Raw genomic sequence first — 20524 nt, 5'->3', positions numbered from 1 at the left:
ACCCATTTAGATTAGATTCCCTACAATATGGAAACAGGCCCTTCGGCCCAACAAGTTCACACTGACCTTCCGAACAGCAACCCACCCAGACCCATTCCCGTACCCTATATTTAAACCTGACTAATGCACCCAACACCCTGGGCAATTCCCAATTCACCTGACCAGCACATCTTTCAACTGTGGGAGGAAACCGGAGCACCCAGAAGAAACCCACGCAGACATCTGGAGAATGTGAAAACTCCACACAGACAGTCACCCAAGGTGGGTATCGAACCTGGGTTCCTGGTGCTGTGAGGCAGCAGTGCTACCACTGAGCCACCATACTGCCTGTAGATCATATTGTTAGCCTTGTCTTTCAACTAACTGTAGCACGGCATATCTCTCTGTTGAGATTTGCCTGCTCGTTCCTTCAGTCTGTTAATTTCCTTGTAGCCTCTTCTTTGCTTGCTACTCTTGAATACTCATCTATGAACTTTGAAATTGTTCCCTGTATATACATGTCCAGTTTATTTATGTATATCAGAAAGAGCAGTGGTCTTAATGCCAGTCTCTGAGAAGCATCTGTGTAAATTATCCTCCAGTCAGAAAAACCAGCATTCATCACAACTCTCTTGTGCTCCTTACACCACTTCTCCACTTTTCACTGGACACGCCAACCTTACTTTATATAATGGAACACTTCTTGTCTCACTGTGAATTCCACATATTAACACTTTTGCTGACAATAGCTCTTCTGAATTATATATTGCCTCATCTCTCACCGATAAGGATTGACATGTTCCCATATGTCTTAAATTGTAATTTCTTTACTTGCTCTTCCTAGCAAAAATGAGCAAACCTTACACTCACAAGTTTGAGTTTGGCTTTCTGTCTCTCAGCCAATCTCTCATTCATGCTTCCATTGTCCATCTAATTCTATTGGTTTTAATTTCGCTAAAAGGTGTTAGTTGGCACAGCAGAGTGGTCTTGCACTCATTGTCCGATTTATGGCCAACTCACAGGGAAGTCTTGTAGGAGGTCATTCCTTCCAACCTCCCACACAATCATCCGGGTTTGAAACAACCCCTACCTCACTAACCCACACAGGCTCCTCAATCCAAGGATGAACTTCAGCTGCTTCTATTGAACTAAGATCCCAAAATTACATTATTAAATTGGAGAGAGATTTAGCCTTCAATCATCTGATTATTCCAGTTTAAATATATTGCACAGTTAAATCTATGGGGGTTGCTTTTGCTGAAGTTTTGCAATTGAATCCAGTCATGTCCTTTGAAAGAATATTGTTTGAAACAATTCATTTCCTCGAGCATTTATACAATTGCACCTGTCAAACTGCATTGCTGATTAACATGTACCTCATCGCCTTGTTCATTATTTGCCTCAGCTTGACATTTTTCAAATCGTTTTTGTGCGTAAAGTGTTCCAGTGTCCTGTCTCAACTTGCATTCTTTCAATTAGACTGTTAAACATTATCCATGACTAGTGTTTACAAGACGGCTATTACTTATATGTATTCCATTTAAGAATGTAGATGTTCAGTAACCTTTTGAAATGATGATAGTCATGGTGGTGGTGCAGAGATGACCTGACTGGAAGCCATTGATTGTGTTTCAACCGGGGCACTGATAACACTTATCAGAACTGCTGTAGAAATGAATGCTAAGATCAGGGCTGCCCTTAAATACCTTCAATAAAATCTCTTCAAGCATTCTCTAAAACATGCATTCTTCTTCTTTCCTGAAGGCATGGTTTTACCCTGGAGTTATACTCCATTTGGCCAGCATTTCTGAGTGAACTAAAGATCACTGAAGAAATGGAAAACCCAATCCACTGGGGTCTACAATGTTGGTGCAGTTCCTTTAGTGAAATAGAAATTTTATACACTTGTGACAAACTTAAAATTGCACATCTGCCTGGCTGTTAGTTATTAATAATGCAGTCCCAGCACCAAGACTAACATCCTGGATTCTGGAGTTGTACATGTAATAACTTTAAAGTTGTGAATCTTGGCCTTCAAACCAAAGCTTTCCTCTGCCCAGTGTTCAGTTTCTAGCAAATGTTTCTTTTAATTTTCCTTAACCTTTTGCTTCTGATCTTACCCTATATAAAACCGATATCAAACATAAGGCCACTCTCTTTCAACTCCAATTCATCTCCAAATGCCTTCCCTCTTCATTATATGAATAATGCTTATTAAATGATGATCCAGTCCAGGTGAGGTGACTGTTTCAGCTGCATCACTTGGCTGATAACGTGTAGAATATGTTAATTTGATGTCCAATGCAAAAACTATGAGGTGGATCTTTTAAAAACAGATTGCTATTGCAATTTATATGGCTGGAATTCATAAGACTCTGAACAATGTGGGTGCTAAGATTGGAAATTTGGGGGAATCCTGTAAGAAGTCAAATAAGGCCTTTCTCAATTTTAGGAGGAACAAATCACACTTTCCAACACAGCATCAGATGTCAAGTTGGGATTCCCTCAAGATGAGGGAATGGTGGGCTGCTTATTAACAGAGAGGATTGCTTATTATCACCCATAAATCTCACCTCATTAGTCTACCACAGTCTACCCACCAAATAGAAACTAGGTGCCAAGAATTTCAGATATGAATGTCCAAGCAGGTACCTGGCAACTCCAGGTCATTGTGTGTTTTGGCCACTGCCACTTTGAACACCTGGCACTAGCACCTAAGGGCACGCCTTCATGGGCAGCAGTTGCACAGACACATGTTATTAACAATGGTATCAGAGATATAGCAGCTTCACTGCATCATCATTTCCAAACCAGTTACAGCACACTTCTGCACTGTAATGCTGCACTTCAGAGTGCACCGGCCCATATCTTTGCAATGATGGCTTAAGAGAGCCAGCTCACAGATGAACTAGGGCTCATCACCAGCTCTCCTAATGTTCACACACGTAGCACCTACTTGGATGCTCAGGCATTCAAACCTTGCCTTGCCTTGCAGCTTTATGCTTTGCCCTTTCAGCCAGAGTTTAAACATTTACAGAACTGTTGCATGCCCTGCCTCTCACTGCAGATACAAAGTCAGACAGCTTGTCATGCTGGTCAGCAGTCGCTAGTCAAGAGGTGGGCATACTCCATGCTATGTCAGTCACACCTCTGCACCATGTGTCAGTCATGTATAATGCAGCATGTGCTGCAAACAAATGGCCATTTTGCAAAGTCAAAGAGGAGTAGTCCCCATGAACTTGAGGGAGGCATCAATCAGTCAGAGGATCACGGCACAGTAAGTGAAGGCCAGCCCTTCAGGATAATCCAGGGCTTTGGGTTTGGTCAGTCAGACAGTTGGGGCGGATACGATCAGGGGGTCAGTACCTTTTCATTCTGGGGAGTGGGCCACAGTCAGCCTCGTGGGGCCTGTGGGGTCAGTCTGAGGAATTGAGGGAATACAGGTGTACAGACATCAGTCAGGGATCTGGTCACTCAATGTCTATGGCTATCTAGCTGAAATAATCTAGTGGATAGGCTACAGTCCTGTCTGTGGAGATCCGTCCATTAAGTACATTAAGCCTGGAAGCCGCTATCTGAGGAGTGACTGCTGTCTTCAACCATCATCCTATCAGTCACAAGTGTGCAATGGAAATGAATGGCTGCAAGCACACTTGTGGGCAGAGGAAGGGTTTCATTCTGTGAGAATCATAGAATCCCTACAGTGTGGAAATAAGCCCTTTGGGCTAACAAATCCACACAACCCCTCCGAAGAGCAACCCACCCAAACCCATTCCCCGAGTCTATTACTCTACATTTCCCTGACTAACCTACACATCTCTGAACACTACGGTCAAATTAGCATGTCCAATTCACCTAACCTGTATGTCTTTGGATTGTGGGAGGAAACCGGAGCACCCAGAGGGGACCCACGCAGACACTGGGAGAATGAGCAAAATCCACACAGACAGTTGCCCTGGCTGGAATTGAACCCAGGTCCCTGGCACAGTAAGACAGCAGTACTAACTACTGAGCCACTGTGCCGTGAGGGAGTGGACCCTTCAAAGGGTGATGCCAGTAGACACAAAGCCAGACACACCTGCAAATGCTGCAATGCTGTCCCTCTTAGATCCTGTGAGAAGTCCAACACCTTGACCTAAGCCTTCCTGACAGTTTCATACAAGATAATGATTGAACGCAGCTAATGCCAATCATTCAAAACAATTACACTTGGGAAGATGAGGTACAATCAAAGTGACAGTCACCTGTGATATACCCATTGCCTGGTCATGGTGAGCAAGTTCTCTCTTCACACCTTGGTACCTTGGTCCATTGAATGCGGTGTTGGGATAAGTATGGGTAGCTTCAGCAGCTGCAGTGCTGCACTTACAGCGAGACAGAGACGAACACGCACACACGTAATAGTGAGAGCAGAGCAAAAGTGAGCGCTTAGTTACAATTAAGTACCATCTGTGCCACCACTGTGCCCTCAGAGGGCCATCGTTTTTCTCTGCCTTTCACTATGTCTTGTGGGCGGCATGGTGGCACAGTGGTTAGCACTGCTGCCTCACAGCGCCGGAGACCCGGGTTCAATTCCCGCTTCAGGCGACTGACTGTGTGGAGTTTGCACGTTCTCCCCGTGTCTGCGTGGGTTTCCTCCGGGTGCTCCGGTTTCCTCCCACAGTCCAAAGATGTGCAGGTCAGGTGAATTGGCCATGCTAAAAATTGCCCGTAGTGTTAGGTAAGGGGTAGATGTAGATGTAGATGTAGATGTACATGTAGGGGTATGGGTGGGTTACGCTTTGGCGGGGCGGTGTGGACTTGTTGGGCTGAAGGGCCTGTTTCCACACTGTAAGTAATCTAATCTAATCTAGTCTTGGTGTAGACACAATTGCTGAACTGGTGGTCGGTGGGGGGGGGGGAGGGGAGATCTGATCGGGCCACCCAGAGGTGATTTTATCTCGAAGATCCAGACATGCCAAGTGAGTCCTGCCCATGGGCAGGTGCAGCCTCCTCATCTAGAGCCTTACACTTGGACTGAGGGGGACAGGCAGGGTGAAGGTGAAAGGCACCTCTGGAATGCCCTGAGAGGAAACTTCTGAGGGACATGTATGTGTTTCCTGCTTGTACTGGGTGTCTCCTCGCACTACCTGGTTTCCTTCCTGAGCACCAGCTCAGCTGGGAATGTGCAGGTGCCCAGTCTCCAGCAGTCTTCTGAGTGCCACGCCCTTTGTCCCTTGGCCTGCTGTGGAGACTGGCGGTAAATTGTAACCCAACTCTAATGTCCTATAAGATCATGAGGAGCATGGATAGGGTTATCATCCCATTTATACTCCTGAATCAAAGCAAAATACTCAGAGACACAATATGGCTTTATCTCTTTCATCTTTATTTGGACCCTGGAGGGAGAGAGAGAACAATCGCCCATGTGCACAGAGACATGAGCTCATGGTCTTCCCTGGAACAGCAGTTTCTCAATGAACTATATAGTCATTTTACAGGGGGGAGCATCCAGATAAGGCAACATACATATTAATTGGGTGACTGTTACAATGCATGAGTATCAATAGCAGAGACGAAACCCTTTACTGTTATACAACGAATGTTCTTAATTGGATTCATACAATGGATACTTTTCCCCTTGTTAGTTGACCTTGCATACTGAATGCCTCCAATATTGTTAAATGGCTTTACATAATGACTGCTTTTCCACCTTGTTAACCCATTACCCCTGCTTCCAGCACCCCAGTGTTAACTGTAAGTTCTAATCTGATGTGAGTCATGCTCAGCTGATCCTCCTGTTTCACAAAACTCAGAACTTAACTCTTTCCCTGCCTGCTGATACCCTCTACACATTCTCAGAGTAAATAGACAATGTCTTTTTCCTGGGTTGGGGGAGTCCAGAACTAAAGGGCATAGGTTTAAAGTGAGAGGGTAAAAATTTAAAAGGGACATAAGGTCCAACTTTTCATGTAGAAGGTGGTGTATGTATGGAATGAGCTGCCAGAAGAAGTAGTGGAGGCTGGTACAATTACAACATTTAAAAGGTATTTGGATGTGTATGTGAATAGGAAGGATTTAGAGGGATATAGGCTAATGCTAGTAAATGGGACAAGATTAATTTAGGATATCTGGTTGGCATGGATGAGTTGGACCGAAGTATTTGTTTCCGTGCTGTACACCTCTATGACTGTATGACTCTATGATGGGTCAGTATCTGAGCTAGTGGAGGATGCAGTGAGTCCTTCCCCTGAGGTGTCCATGTTGTCTCCCTCACTGGTAGAGAAGGGCATCTCTTGACCAGAGCCACTGCAGACCTGCTGCATGAACCTGCAGGACACAAAAGAGGGACTATCATGACCAAAGGGTGAAAGTTGTGACTTACTAGAATTAAATACACAGCGCAGCTAATGGTAGAGTAAACCAACAATGAACAATGTTCCGTCTTCTCCAGTGAGGGACAAGGAACTCTCTTCACAGGGAGGGAGGAGCTGAATGTCAGGCACTCCACACCCTTCCTGGCCCTTTCAGCTCTGTATCTCCTGCCATGACAGAAAGGGGACAACGGAGAGGGATGAAAGTGGGTGACTCAAGTGTTAGTGCTAGCATGGCCTGAGGAAAAGTGGTGAGGTGTTCTGAATGAGCAAATAGAGAGCACTAAGTTCATGTGGAAGATGGGCGATAGCGAGTGAGGAAAGGTGCTGCAAGCAATAGTGAGAGTGTTAGAGCATGAGCCTTGGTGCAGTCGTGCACACAGAGTGAGTATAAGGTAGGAGAGAAGAGATAGTGGTGCCTACTCTGATGGAGCAGAGAAAATCATTGAGCTTCTTCCTGCATTGTTGGGCCAGTTCACCACACCATAGTCACTGGACCCAAAAGTTAACTCTGATTTCTCTTCACAGATGTTGCCAGATCTGCTGAGCTTTTCCAGCAAATTCCTAATATTGTTTCAGATTTACGGCATCCACAAATCTTTCAGTATTTATTAGATCGTGGAGAGCACACTGACACGAGTAGTTCCCTTGGACCAGGCTGGTATGGTCTGGTGTTGTGACCTCCTCTGGCAACCCTCCTGTGTACCACCCATTAACCAAGACCTCCAGGCATTGTGAACAAAGTGAGCTGTCCATTTGTCCTTCTCTTCCAAGTCTAGGACCAATACTTGCAGTCATACAGGGCAGCTCCAGAATGCCAGCACCACAGCAGGTACACAGTAGCATTACAACACAGCGGTGAATCCTTTTGTTAATTAAACTAAACACCCAGAAAACCTCACCTTACCTTGTAATCTGTTAAAATATGAGTGACAGAACTCCCAAATTCCACTATTTAAAGAAATAGCATCAATTTATTCATTAACTGTAAAAGTGAACATCAAACCATAACTATACACAACATTAAGCCCCCTTTCTCTTAACTGCTTATTACCTGCCTCCAACTCTATATCAATATACTGTTCAAATAAAAAAACTTATTAAAATTGCATCAACCTAATTTCAAAGCCATGCAGCGGCTGTCATTTTCAATGTCTTCTTCTGGCTGAAGATTTCCCTGGGTCACCTTCTATCTTGTTCCTGTGAAGATGTTTCATATGAAAAGGTACCTTTAATAGAGAATGTATTGGTGTCTTGGGTCTCTCTCTTGATGGCAGGTGCTCTGTCCAATTTTCAAGCTGCCTGTCTTTTTTGCATCTCCAACATCGGATCATTTCATTGTTTCGATGTTGAACAAAACAATAAATTCAAAGTCGATTGGGTTTTAGTATCCTGGGGCCATAATTTAAACTGATTGGTTAATTTCAAATTGTTGTCAAAACAACAACTAACTCAGGTATCTATTTCACAGCAAAATGGTACACATTGTCTATTTTCCAGTATACTCTGAAACTGCTCTTATAAGCTCTCAGTGTAGGACAGCATTCACTCTCTTGTAATGGTACAGTACACACCTTAAGCTTCATAACAACAGCATTTTTAAAATGGCAGCATCGCCAAGGATGCCATTCTATTTCCAATATCCCAGTAGTGGCAACTGCTGCTCGCAATGGTGAGTGGTCGAATTGGGCTAATATCAGATAATCAGGGCAGGCTAGATGGTCAATGAGAAATGTGAAAAATCTGTAAGCCGCATAACCACTTCAGCCTGACATTTAAGTATGCTTAGTGACTGGAAGCTTAAACTTCCCTCAGGCCTTTGTTGGTCAATTTCCAGGCTGTCATATTTGTAACACTGTCAAATGAATGACTGCAGTCTCATTTTCAGAGTTAACTGAATGCTTTAAAGGTATAGTTGCTGAAAGAGTGGTGCATGCTGAAAATCGATACACCCATCCCACCTCAGGTGATCAGAAAACATTCATCTGCCTGAACTACTCCTTTTGTAAAAGACTGTGTTGTCACATCCGCTGTCACTTGCTGAATGGGTCAGACAAGGCATCTTCCTGAGGTGCCTCTTGAAGGCATGTTTTTATTGTTGTGTATCAGATCTACTTGTTTAATTACCTGCAATAGGACAGGACTACAAAACATCTTAGAGACTCAAAGCATCACACAATGCATTGAAACCAGACAAGGGCATCTGTTGTAGCTTAGAATCCAAGATTACTAAAACAGAGATCACTTTAAGCCTGAGAACTCTTCCCATTGTGGATAGGAATTTTGCCACAGAGTCCCACTGCAGTTACCTTACACTTTAATGTGCAGCAGAGATAATCACCCATCCACAATTGTACAGTTCCAACTAGATGAATCCTCCATGCTTATTACCAATCCTATTGGGTATTTTGCATGAACACAGGACCTAGTGTGGACAATCCTGTTTGTACAGAAATATCTTTGTTAAAAGCAGATAGTGAGAGGCTAATACCCCCAAGTACTGAAACAGAAGTACGAAAATGTCTTCTCTTCACACGCAAGCACCACTCAATTCTTGTCCCCAATAACTGGGTGCTGCTTTCTCCTCAGGCTCATTGTCTATCTTTGTTGGGAAGGAGGGAGAGTGTAGCTGTGCTAGGATTTGGCACATGGTGAGTGTGCTATAATATGTCAACTCCCTTGTGGACAATGTTTGTGACACCAATCATCAACAGTCCTACCTCCAAAAGTGTGCAAAAACATGAGTCAAATACTCCCTCAGACAAGGGCACATGTTAAAAGGTACTGCATAGATCTTAAGTTCCATGTCAGTCTCTAACCCAGGTTCTAAATAAGTGGTTCTCAAGTAAGGTGGTACTTCAAGCACTTTGAGTTCTTTATACTGAGCTTCTAGTTTCCCTTGTCTTCACTCTCTCTGGGATCTGCTTTCTTTGGTTCTCTCTGGGCTCCTATTTTCTCTAAGCTCTTGCCAACAGTAGGCAGATTCTGCATTGAGAAGAAAGCACTCCCATCACACTCACACATAGATTTTATGCCTCATGTGTGTAACTATCTGACTCTTAAAAACATTCTGGAGAAATACTTCATGCAAGACTTTTCATATTATCATCCCAATTTCACTGGGGGTTGCCCAGAATTGTTAGTCGATTTGAACAATGAACAATTGTCCTTCATTGAATAGAAAAGTGTTCTACTCATGTATCCCTCCCAACCAAGCAAACTCATGCTGAATGCTATATGTGTTTAGAATAGTGGTTCTCAAAAGTTCATTTCAAGCTTTCAGCATGATTTTGCTTGGTTGGGAGGGATACATGAGTAGAACACTTTTCTATTCAATCAATTTTTACCCTCCTGGAAAGGTACAGTGGGGCTCCTCAAATTATGCCAAATATTTGCAGTACCTTGCAACACCTTCATATCTGCTTTACTCCTTCCTATTGCGTGGATTTTTCGTTTTACCAGCAGACTGATAGACGTTGCAAGTTTAGACCGCACATACAACTGCATACATCTAAGTCACAATGTGTAAGACATGATTTATGAGAAATGTTTGGATATTCAAGAATTTCTTTTGTACACTTGCTGCTCTTAACAATCTCAAACTTTGGATGGTTTTGCATTTTAAGTAATCAATACCTATTTCTTTGAGATAATACTTGCAGGATGATCTTCGGCTTTACAAAACTCGAGCACACACTTGGCACAATGTTTTCTTACGGAACTTTGACATTGCAACGAGTATGTGAGACATAGCACAGCTTTCTTGAGGTCAGGCATCTTTCTCACATATCTTTGGATCTACCATTTATTCCTAAACCTGCTTGATTCAACACTGTTGGGGACAAGACCTTTCAGGTCGAAGTAGAACAGCAGCATTATCGTTCTTTGCAAGAATTGAGCACCAATATATATTTTCAGACATATATAAAACTAAATAAATGTGCTCCCAGAAATTTTCAACAATTAAAATTTTTATCAATCCACATTTGTCTATTATTTTGAGTGTTAGCCATTTAAAACAACTTTCCCTCTTCATAGACATATGGCTTTAAGTCAGTTGGGGTAAATCTTAAATTAATAATTTAATTTAGATTAGATTACTTACAGTGTGGAAACAGGCCCTTCAGCCCAACAAATCCACACCGACCCGCCGAAGCGCAACCCACCCAGACCCATTCCCCTACATTTATCCCTTCACCTAACACTATGGGCAATTTAGCATGGCCAATTCACCTCAGGATTATACAAGAGAGTAACTCAGAGTTGAAGAACGTGATTTTTCCATGAGCATTGACTTTCCAGATCTCTCACTTCCCAAAGGGTAATAAAAGACAGGAAAACTTGAAAATGAACACATTGGAGCTTCAATTTGAAATATACAAGATGAGTCAAACCAATATGTGTCACTTTCAAGTTTTGCTTCTGGGTGGTTGGCAGTGAGACTTGTACACCAGTTACCCCAGAGACTGGCACACCAGTTACCCCAGAGACTGGCACACCAGTTACCCCACAGGTTAGCACACCAGTTACCCCAGAGAAGGCCCTTTTAATGGCCACCTCAAAGGTCACTGGTCAATTAAAGATGGCAGGCCTCCCAATCAGATGAACATTCATGTAAATGAGGAGCTGGAGAAGATCATTCAGCCTCTCAAGGCTCCTCCCATATTTAACAAGATCATGGTTGATCTGAGTATAACCACAAATCTGCATTCCCAATTGCCCTTGATAACCTTTCAAAGCCTTGTTTCACAAGAATTCATAGCCAGAGTCATAAAGTACGTAAACTGACTCTTCATTCCAACCAGTCCATGCTGACCATAATCCCAAACTAAACTAGTCCCACCTGCTTGCGCTTGGCTCATATCCCTCCAAACATTTCTTATTCTTATCCTTAACCTAATGTCTCCTACTACCATAAAAATACTCAAGCACTCTGCTTTCATCACCATTTTAGAAAGAGAGTTCCAAAGAATCTCAGCCCTCAGAGGAAAAAAAAGTCACCTCAACTCTGTAATCAGAGGGACAGCACATCTATTACCTTGACAGAGCTAGTGAGTGAAGTGAGCGCTATTGAGGAGATATGTTTAAACAAATACTTCAGAGAATCAAACAGACAGCTTCCTTGAATCAGAGGCATGTCATCCCGATGATTTTGTTTATTAATGTTTCAGGGATGGTCTTTCTGAGTGACAGATGCCTCTTTGATGGAATGGAGCCACTGCTACAATGGTCCACTGGATAGTGAAGGAAAGCTGTCTCTTTTAAACTCGCAGCATCTATGTGCAGTGGCAGCTGTTGTTGAGTTCGCCAAATGACTCCTGTTTGGGGCCTTACTAATGCAGTTAATTGCTCGCTTCTGTTCAGCGGATAGCCTATCATTTTCCCCACCAGTGGCACACAAACCCAGAGTAGGGTATGTGTCAGGGAGTCGCTCCAATGAAGCTCTTCCCAATTTTCAAGGATTCTTTTCCCACTGTGACTCCCATCTGACCCTACCCCATCACTACAACCACCAATCCTATAACTTTGGGTTGGGTATTTCTATCCGATGTACTTTTATAAGGTTAAGTACCCCTCAGCATAGCATAGATGGTATATCTCAATCCTAAGTCTTAGTTAGTTCACTCCTCCTTGAAGTGAAAATAACGTGTAATTATATCCAATATGTCTCCCTTTGCAACACAAATTTCAATTGGGCAGTGACCACTTCCTCAGAGATCTCAAATTCAAGGTATCTGTTTCTTTCAATGCCAAGAAATGGAGAAGCAGATCATTTTGGTGATTACTTTTAATCAGATAAAAGTCACACCGTAAGTTCAAGGGCTTTAGTGTAGGTTGGATCCTCTAACAGAAGTGACTGGTTCCAGAGTTCCTAAGAATGTTATACTGTATTTCCGTATAGTCTAAGATCAGTAGAGGAGTTTAATGGGTCACATGGAACTGTGTTTTTATGTGATTAAATAAAATGACTCCTGCTGATCAGGACAAGAGGGGAAAGGCATGCTGATAAATATACCGATGCTGTCCAGCTGTGCTAGTTTAGCAGAAAGAGGTCACTCTTCTCAGCAGTACATATTCCTGTACTTTGTGATGTGGAAATGGTTTGAGTCTGCATTAACAAGATGCTTCAATTATGCCTTTTCAGTTCTTGAGAAGGAGTGTTCAAACATTTGAAAGATTGTATGAAGCATTCACCTGAAGGCTATAGATTTTTTATTTCAAAGAGCTTATCTTCAGAATCAGTGTAATAATAAGAAGAAAGCATTTCTACAAATCTGTGTGGCAGCATTACTGAAGTCAAAGTGACCTGCAGAACTTCAAAGAGAAGAAAAGTCATCAAAAGGAAAAAGCCCACTGACAGTCTTCATCCATTTTCTATAATTTTGTGATCCAGGAAAGAGGATTAATGACATCTTTAAACATTGCTGAGAAATGCTGTTATGTTTTCCTTTTGATAGGCCACTTCGTTATTCTCACATTCTTTTCACATTGATGTTGCGAATATGAGTCATCTAAAAAACTCATTCCATTAGCTCAAAAATCAAGGACCCATTTCTCCTTGACAGACCACACTGTGTCCTCTTGTTTTAGGTATTTTCTAATCAACCTGTTAGAAGCAGGTGGAACTTGACCACAGGCCTCCTGGCTCAAAGGTAGGGTCACTATCACTGCACCACACTTCATTGAAGCCAATCAGATGAGAGTCAAGTGGACTTTATAATGAATGAGCAATCAGCAACTTTGAAATTAACCCTTGCCTGTCTGATTTGTACCTGACCAAGCTAAGAATGTAGCAAATCACAGTTGACTATTTTTTAGCAATGTACCTCCATGAGGAACAACAATTTGGTCTTAATCTAGCAAGGATTGTTTCTAATTAGCATATTTCTCAACAGTGAGTACTTGAACAGAAAGTAGCTCAGTCAGAAACACACAAATCTTGCAGTGGATTACAGGTACTTCCAGAATGAATAGAGGACTGCTTTTCTTTAATTATTCAAAGGATATGGGCACTACTGGCTTGGCCAGCATTTATTTCCCACCCCTAATTGTCCAGAGGGCAGTTAAGAGTGAACCACATGGTTGCATTTCCGGAGTCATGTGTTCCAGATCAGGTAAGGGCAGCATTTTCCTTCCCTGAAGGAGATTAGTGAACCAGATGGGGTTTTCCTGACAATTGATGTTGTCTTCAATAGAATGACAGCTGGTTAGTGATGCAGAGTGACGTCAACAGCATGGGTTTGATTCCTACTCTGGTTGAGTTTGCCATAACATACCCTCCTTCTCAGCTCTTATTTTTTTATTTCAAAATATACTTTACTTATAGAAAAAGAAATCTATGTATATGTTTGGTTCTGTACGGTAGCAAATCAAGGAAACAAACAAACCTTCGAGTTTGACTCTATCCAAACAAACCAGAGGCATCTCTTATTTAACCAAGACTATATAATTCATAGAATCCCTACAGAGTGGAAACAGGCCCTTTGGCCCAACGAGCTTCCAAAGAATAATCCAACCAGACCCAGATCTATATTTACCCCGACTAACGCACCATAATGCCAGCATGGCTTCAATTCCCATCACCAGTTTGAGGTTACCATGAAGGACTCTCCTTCTCGTCCTCTTCCCTCACCTGAGGTCTTGTGGCCCTCAGGTTAAATCACCACCAGTTGCTTCTCTCGAATGAGACAATAGCCACTATGGTCTGGCAAGAGTTTGGCAACACAGCAACAGAGATTGCACTTAAACTACACATTTCTGAACACTTTGGACAACTTAGCATGGCCAATTCCCTAACATGCACATCTTTGGACTGTGGAAAGAAACTGGAGCACCCGGAGGAAACCCACGCAGACACGGGGAGAATGTGCAAACTCCACACAGACAGTTACCTGAAGCTGGAATTGAACCCGGATCCCTGGCATTGAGAGGCAGCAGTGCTAACCACTGAGTCACTGTATTTATGCATTTCAGGCACCAGGAGGGTCTAATAACTAACCGAATCCCCATTCACCGTCAGCAGAAAGACCTCAGATAGTGATCTTTCCCCAGTGCTCCTTGATGGCAGCTGCTCCAAGCTTTAGTCCCTCAGTACATAGTCCTGGACCTTGGAATGTGCCAGTCTGCAACACTCAGTCAGAGTCGACTCCTTGTTTTGGAAGGCTGACAAGTTTCAGGCAGACCAAAGCGCACCATTCACTGAGTTAGTAGTCACCCAGGAGTGATGTTTGTCTTGGTGTGCATCCCAGAAGAACAGAGTGTAGAGCATAGTGTCCTCAGGACTCTGCTCAGGACAAACTTCAACACAAAGCACTGCATCTCTCTCCAGACTTATTTTGTAAAGGCACATTCTATAAGATGCCATGTGACAGTCTCTACCCTCACTCCAGCAGTCACTTTGACGGCAGCATTGTCACAAAGATAGTCTCTTTTTTTCTAAAACCTGTTCCTTGGCTCAAGGAGACTCTGCTCTTGACCTTTCTCAGAGGGGCAATAAACCAGGCTGGACTCCAATAGTCTGGTTTGGTATAGAGATGAAAAGTATTTTGAGAGGCCTTTTGTTTATATGTAAACAGATGAAACTTCAGGCCAAAGTGGTCATGCTTTAGAAGTAACCTGTATAAAGAGAGAGGAGTGGTCAGCTCTCTATCTAGCTGACCTGAGCAGTTTTAGTTCAGTTTTGAACTAGGAAGTTCAACAGGGAGCTATGTGGAAACTCTCTCTCCTTTCGGTCCTTCAACTTCAACCTGGAAGCATGTGTTCCATTTATGCTGGGTTTTAAAGGGGGTTTGCTTATTGGGACTGTTGTGTGCGTTTGGAACAGCATAATTAAGTCGAGCTGGTTAGGTTGAGTTCTGTAGGGGTTCTTTACTCTGTTCTTTGTGTTTCATTATGTAATGTTGTGAATACATTCTTTGTCTGTTTTAAAATCTGGTTGTCTATCTAGCTATCTTACTCCGGGTAATTTTCACTGTACACTTATTGAAACAAATTACAAAGTTAGGTCTGGGGCTGCCTGCTTAAGAACGTTTTGAGTGGGTCTGGCCTAGTCTATAACAGCATGCAGTGGCACAGACCGATCCTGTGGACTTGAAGGATCTCAACCTTCTTCTCAACCTCTTCCCTTATCTGAGGCTTGGTGACCCTCAGCTAAACCACCACTAGCTATCGCTCTTTGATGAAAGAGAAGACTTATGGGCTGGTAGAATGGTAGTGACTTTATCTGTATCTATAACTTAATTATGCAGTAAGATACTCAGTAATATGAAGCAATAAGCAACTTTGAGAAATCTGTTTTGTATATATTTTTGTGATTTGTATTTACACAATCAAATTTCATAAGTGTTATATTTATTCAAAATGGAATGGATTTAGTACAGCATTCCCACATCTTATTGGTAAAATGATACATTACTGAAGTACAAATTTATGTTATGCCCTAGTGGAACATATTATAATTGAACCAACCAACAACAAATCCTTATTGATTTGCCTTACCCAAAAAAAGTATTCACTTTACCATCCCCCTCATTAAAATATGGGTTATAAGCAAATTAGGTGTATTTTTTCTTTATAATGTGACCATGTCTGCAGCATTGTGTTTTGGTTCTACGCTATAGGTAAATACCCAATAATTATACATAAAATATATTTTTTAATGTAAGGCTTTGTGACATTTTGAAATATTTTTCAGACTTGTCTAACACAAACTCGTGTGTTTTTTATTCTCAGAGAAATTTCCCTTCTTGTAATGTTCTATTAAACATCTCGCCAGACATAAATATAAAATTACAGTTCAGAATGTAGTTTGGCAAAATAGTTACATTTTGTTCCAATTTCTTTTTTTTTAAATTTTGAGCCATTTTATGAACTGTTTCATTACTGACAACCACATATCTTAATTTGTGACAAGACTTGAAACTCTGTCTTTGCTGCAGTCCCTTATCAATAACATTATACTGCTGGCAAAACATGCAAATTCCTTGGATTTCAGTCTATACTTGATAAGCCAGACTTTGGAATTCCTGATCATTCCATAAGTAAATTTACAACTGAATCAAAATGGATTCTAAAGTTGCTATGTTGTGGAAATCGAAGCATTCAACAGCAATAAAAAAAATGTGACAATGCAATTTACATAAGGTGTGTAATGTTATAATGTTAATCGGTACAGTAGTGTGTCACTAACTGGGCTTTCAAATATTCTAGAATCTTAAAGTGTATTTGCATCACTTTACTTATACAGAGGAACCTCAATTGTCAGCATTCAATTAACTGAATTTCGGATTATCCGAATACGATCGCAAGGTCCTAATGCTTGGCTAACTATGTTATCCAGCATTCGATTAACCGAACCGAAATATTCCCCGCCCGTGTCCTTCAGCTAATCAAGGTTCCTCTGTATATGTGGGTTTAGCAGTGATAATTCAGCAAGCTGGGCTTTTGACTAGTGTGCAAATTGTTATTAAGTTATTTTATCTTTGAATTTGGGTATTTGAATATATTATAACATGGTTCTGATCATTTGAAGGTGTAGCTTGCCCTGTGAAATCCCACTGTGGAAAATGTTTTCTCTGTGGCTAACAGTAGCTGCACTCTTCTTCCCACAGGTTTCCTATTGCTTTTCTTTCAGATGGCAAGTGGCATAAAGTTGCAATTAGTGTTTCCTTGAATAAAATGGAGGTGTATGTCGACTGCAAGCTTATTGAGAGCGTCAGGTGGAAGAATTACTTTGGGATGGAAATAACTACAGAAGGGCTAGTCATTATCGGAGGACTGATCGAGGCCTTTGAGACACCTTTCAAGGTAAAAGGATCTGTCAACAAGCCTTTTTAAAAGCAGTAAGGTACATATTCCATGAAATCACTTGCATTGAGTTGAATGGTATTTGCAATTGCAATGAACAAGTTACATTGCAGCCAAAATGCTTTTGCAACAATTTTCCGTCAGTCCCCTCCTTTTAATTCATTTTGTCTCCTACGTTTGAAGTTACACTGGAAAACAACTAGTGCATCAATTTTGAAGTCAAGCATCAAAGGATTCACAAGATGCATATGGAATGAGAAACCACTTCAGTCAGGACCTAAATATTCACATGTTTTCTATATACAAGTTCATGTTGGCACTGATCTTGTTGATCATCACCATTTGTTTGTTTTGCATTGCCTACAGGAGAGCTTAGGTTTATCAGGTCATCAATTAAGTTTATTCAAGCAACCTTTGAAAATTCAGGCCAGTTTTGCACTTGTGAAATTTGGATGTAAGCATTAGTTTTGCCTCTGCTGTCAATAAATGCCGGATAGACAGCAATTTTTTTCTTCACCATCAGAGAACACTGAAATGCTTTTGTTTCATGTTTAGAATACAGGTTCCCCAGTGTGTAACTATTGCCAGCTTTTTAAAAATTTGATCCCCAATTGCCCTGAAGAAAGTGATAACGATCCATGTTTTTCAACTACTACAGTCTTACTGTCGAATAATTCGCACAATTCGGACAGAGTTCCAGGATTTTAACCCATTGACAGCTGTTCTGCATCAGGCCAGACCCCTCAAAATATTTCAAGAAGGTAGCCCAGACCCTAATTTTGCTAGTTGTTTTACGTCGGCGTTGGATATTCCAGGAGAAGTGCAGTTGATCAAACCACCTAGTTTTAAACAAAACAGAATTTATTTACAAGGTCACTGAATGAAACACAAACCACAGAAAACAGAATACCAAATAACTTAACCTCCCTGAAAATCCAATAAATCATCCTAACTTAATGATGCTCTACTAAATACTTACAACAATATCCACAAAACCCCTTGGGACAAAAGGTAAAATCAAACACAGGTTCTTACAGGGAGAGAGTACCAACCTGAACCTGCTTCTTTGGGTGTAGCAGCGTTTTTTCACACTACTGCTAAAAACCAAACCAAACCAGAGAAAAGCTGAGCTGGGAGAACTGGTCATTGTACAAGTGTTTCTTTTAAACATGAAAGTCATCTGCCTGAGGCAGTATCTGATAGGTATAATCACATCGACCCTAAAACTCTTCAACCCCAGACTTTTCAGAGCCTGTGTTATTTACGACCTCTTTGCAAAGAAAAGTCAAGGACAGCATAACCTTGTTAAAGGAGCGGCTTTGTCACGTAATACCCCTGCTGGTCAATGCTTTGTTGATTTACTTAGAGGCGTGGGTGATCTGATTTAATTTAATACATGACATATTGTTGAGGATTCATGAGGGGTGGAGGTAGTACATTTTCCTCTCAGCCAGTTGAGCTGGGTTTTAAGTCCCAACGACCCTCGATGTGTTCAAACATTTCCAGAAAGGTTTGTTTCTTAAAATGAAACAATGTTGGCTTCATAAAAAGAGAACTGGGCTCTTAGATGGTTCATATAGGACAGTGGAGTGTCACGACATCTGAGGCAGGGAGGCCAGGGTGTGGTGATTGTAACAAGGTCACTCGGATGGACCTCATAGAATGTAAGTTCCCTGACTAGGGTTGTTAATCTGTTCCAATCAGGGAGCCCTGGCTGACAGATATTTATTTAAAAAAATTAAGAATCAGAGATACTGACAATCTGATAGCTGACCCAGAATAAGATGACACTAATGTCAAGGACTATTCATGTGTAAATAAAGAGAGACTTGGTGATGAGAGTTATTTCACAGGGTTCAAGCCCCATCTCATCCAAAGGTGTGTCAGAACAAGTTGATTTTATTTTTTGTTCTCATCTATCACTTAGGGAAGGGAGGTGGGCAAGTTGCAAGACTTCCTTGAGGACCTGGCCAATTGGCTATCAACAGATTGAGGCAGTGGGCTGACTCTGTTCTGCAGCTAAACTGATGCCTGGGCGTTCTTAGAGAGGGTGCATGTGAAGTCCACCAACATCCTCATGATTCTTCGAGAGAGGCGGGCACCATCAGGCTTGGAGTGCATTATTTCCCCCTTAAACTCCATTTTAATCGAGTGGTCTACATCTCTTCCTACTCACTCTGATCCCCACCACAGCCATTTTTATTTCTGGGGCATTGCTCCTGGTGGGAAGTTACAACTTGACTGCATTGCTGTGAGTCTGAAGTCCATGTCAGCCAGACCAGGGAAGGACAGCAGATTTTCTTACCTGAACTAGACGGTTTTTGACAGCAATCCAGTATCTTCATGATCATCATTACGGAGGCTGGCTTCGTGTTCCAGAAGTATTAGTTAACTGAATTTAAGTTGCAACAAGTACATAAAACTGAATTCTGTTGCGTATATTGAAGCGATCTTCAAATATTTACTCATGATACAGCTGGCTCTTTGCTGCCTCCTAGGGGACTATGGTGAAAAACCAAGCAATGCTCTACATTTCTTATGAGGAAGTCACTGGGTGATACTTTATTTTCAATATTAGTTCATCAGGTAGCTTCTGTAACATCCAGACCTATTTCTAAGTGATTGCTTGAGACCAGTGTATGTCTGTGTATATCAAATTCACACATATTACAACAGAAAATTAACTTTTATCCTCCTTGCATCAGAGAACCAGATTGGCTGCACTTTATTTTAAACAAGATTCTTTGTGATTCGATGACAATTTGTATTACTAGTTCCTTACAATTTTACTTTCCACGGTTCAAGATAGAAAATGTTATTCTCGAATGGAAAATGATAAAACTATAACTCATTTCAAAAGCTAATGGCGACAGATTGAACACGATAGCTCTTAGTGGATAAGCAGACTGTTAATTTACATTGGGATAGGTTTTGTAGTGAGACTTAAAGAAGAAGATAAATGAAATATTTCAGCAGCATTATTTAATTATTAGCTAAACATCTGCATAAATTACATTGTATTTCTTTCTTCATAACACCCATTTGAAACCTAATTCCTTCATTCAAAATTAGCCACTGATTTTGTGTTCTTTCTCTGATCCAGTAGAAATTCATGCAGCCATTCAAATCAGTCAAAGCTCAACACGTAATGAACATTGGACCACAGTGACATTTCTCATGCAGTTTCACTTATCACTCTGAAGCTGGCTTTGCATCGTTGGGTCATAAACTTTGTAACTGACTTGTCAATTGTGTTGATCGAGTGATAAAACCTTCAATAGGTGATTAGATTCCCTGCAGTGTGGAAACAGGCCCTTTGGCCCAACAAGTCCACACTGACCCTCCAAAGAGTAACCCACCCTTTTCCCTCTAACTAATACACCCTA

The 20524-nt window shown here is 41.6% G+C and overlaps 1 protein-coding gene across 2 annotated transcripts in view; it reads left to right on the top strand.

The window, feature by feature from the left end:
- LOC140469210 (uncharacterized) overlaps positions 1-20524 on the top strand; it is a 380785-nt gene that overhangs the window by 131552 nt on the left and 228709 nt on the right. For both annotated transcript variants that reach the window (XM_072565525.1, XM_072565524.1), the window contains exon 4: positions 16943-17138. In XM_072565525.1, the coding sequence (XP_072421626.1) occupies positions 16943-17138 (196 nt within the window). The remainder of the gene's footprint in view (positions 1-16942; positions 17139-20524) is intronic.

This window comes from Chiloscyllium punctatum, chromosome 49, assembly GCF_047496795.1.
Source record: "Chiloscyllium punctatum isolate Juve2018m chromosome 49, sChiPun1.3, whole genome shotgun sequence".
Lineage (NCBI taxonomy): Eukaryota > Metazoa > Chordata > Chondrichthyes > Orectolobiformes > Hemiscylliidae > Chiloscyllium > Chiloscyllium punctatum.
The sequence above is the reverse complement of the archived record's forward strand: the minus strand, read 5'-3'. Positions and strand labels throughout refer to the sequence as shown.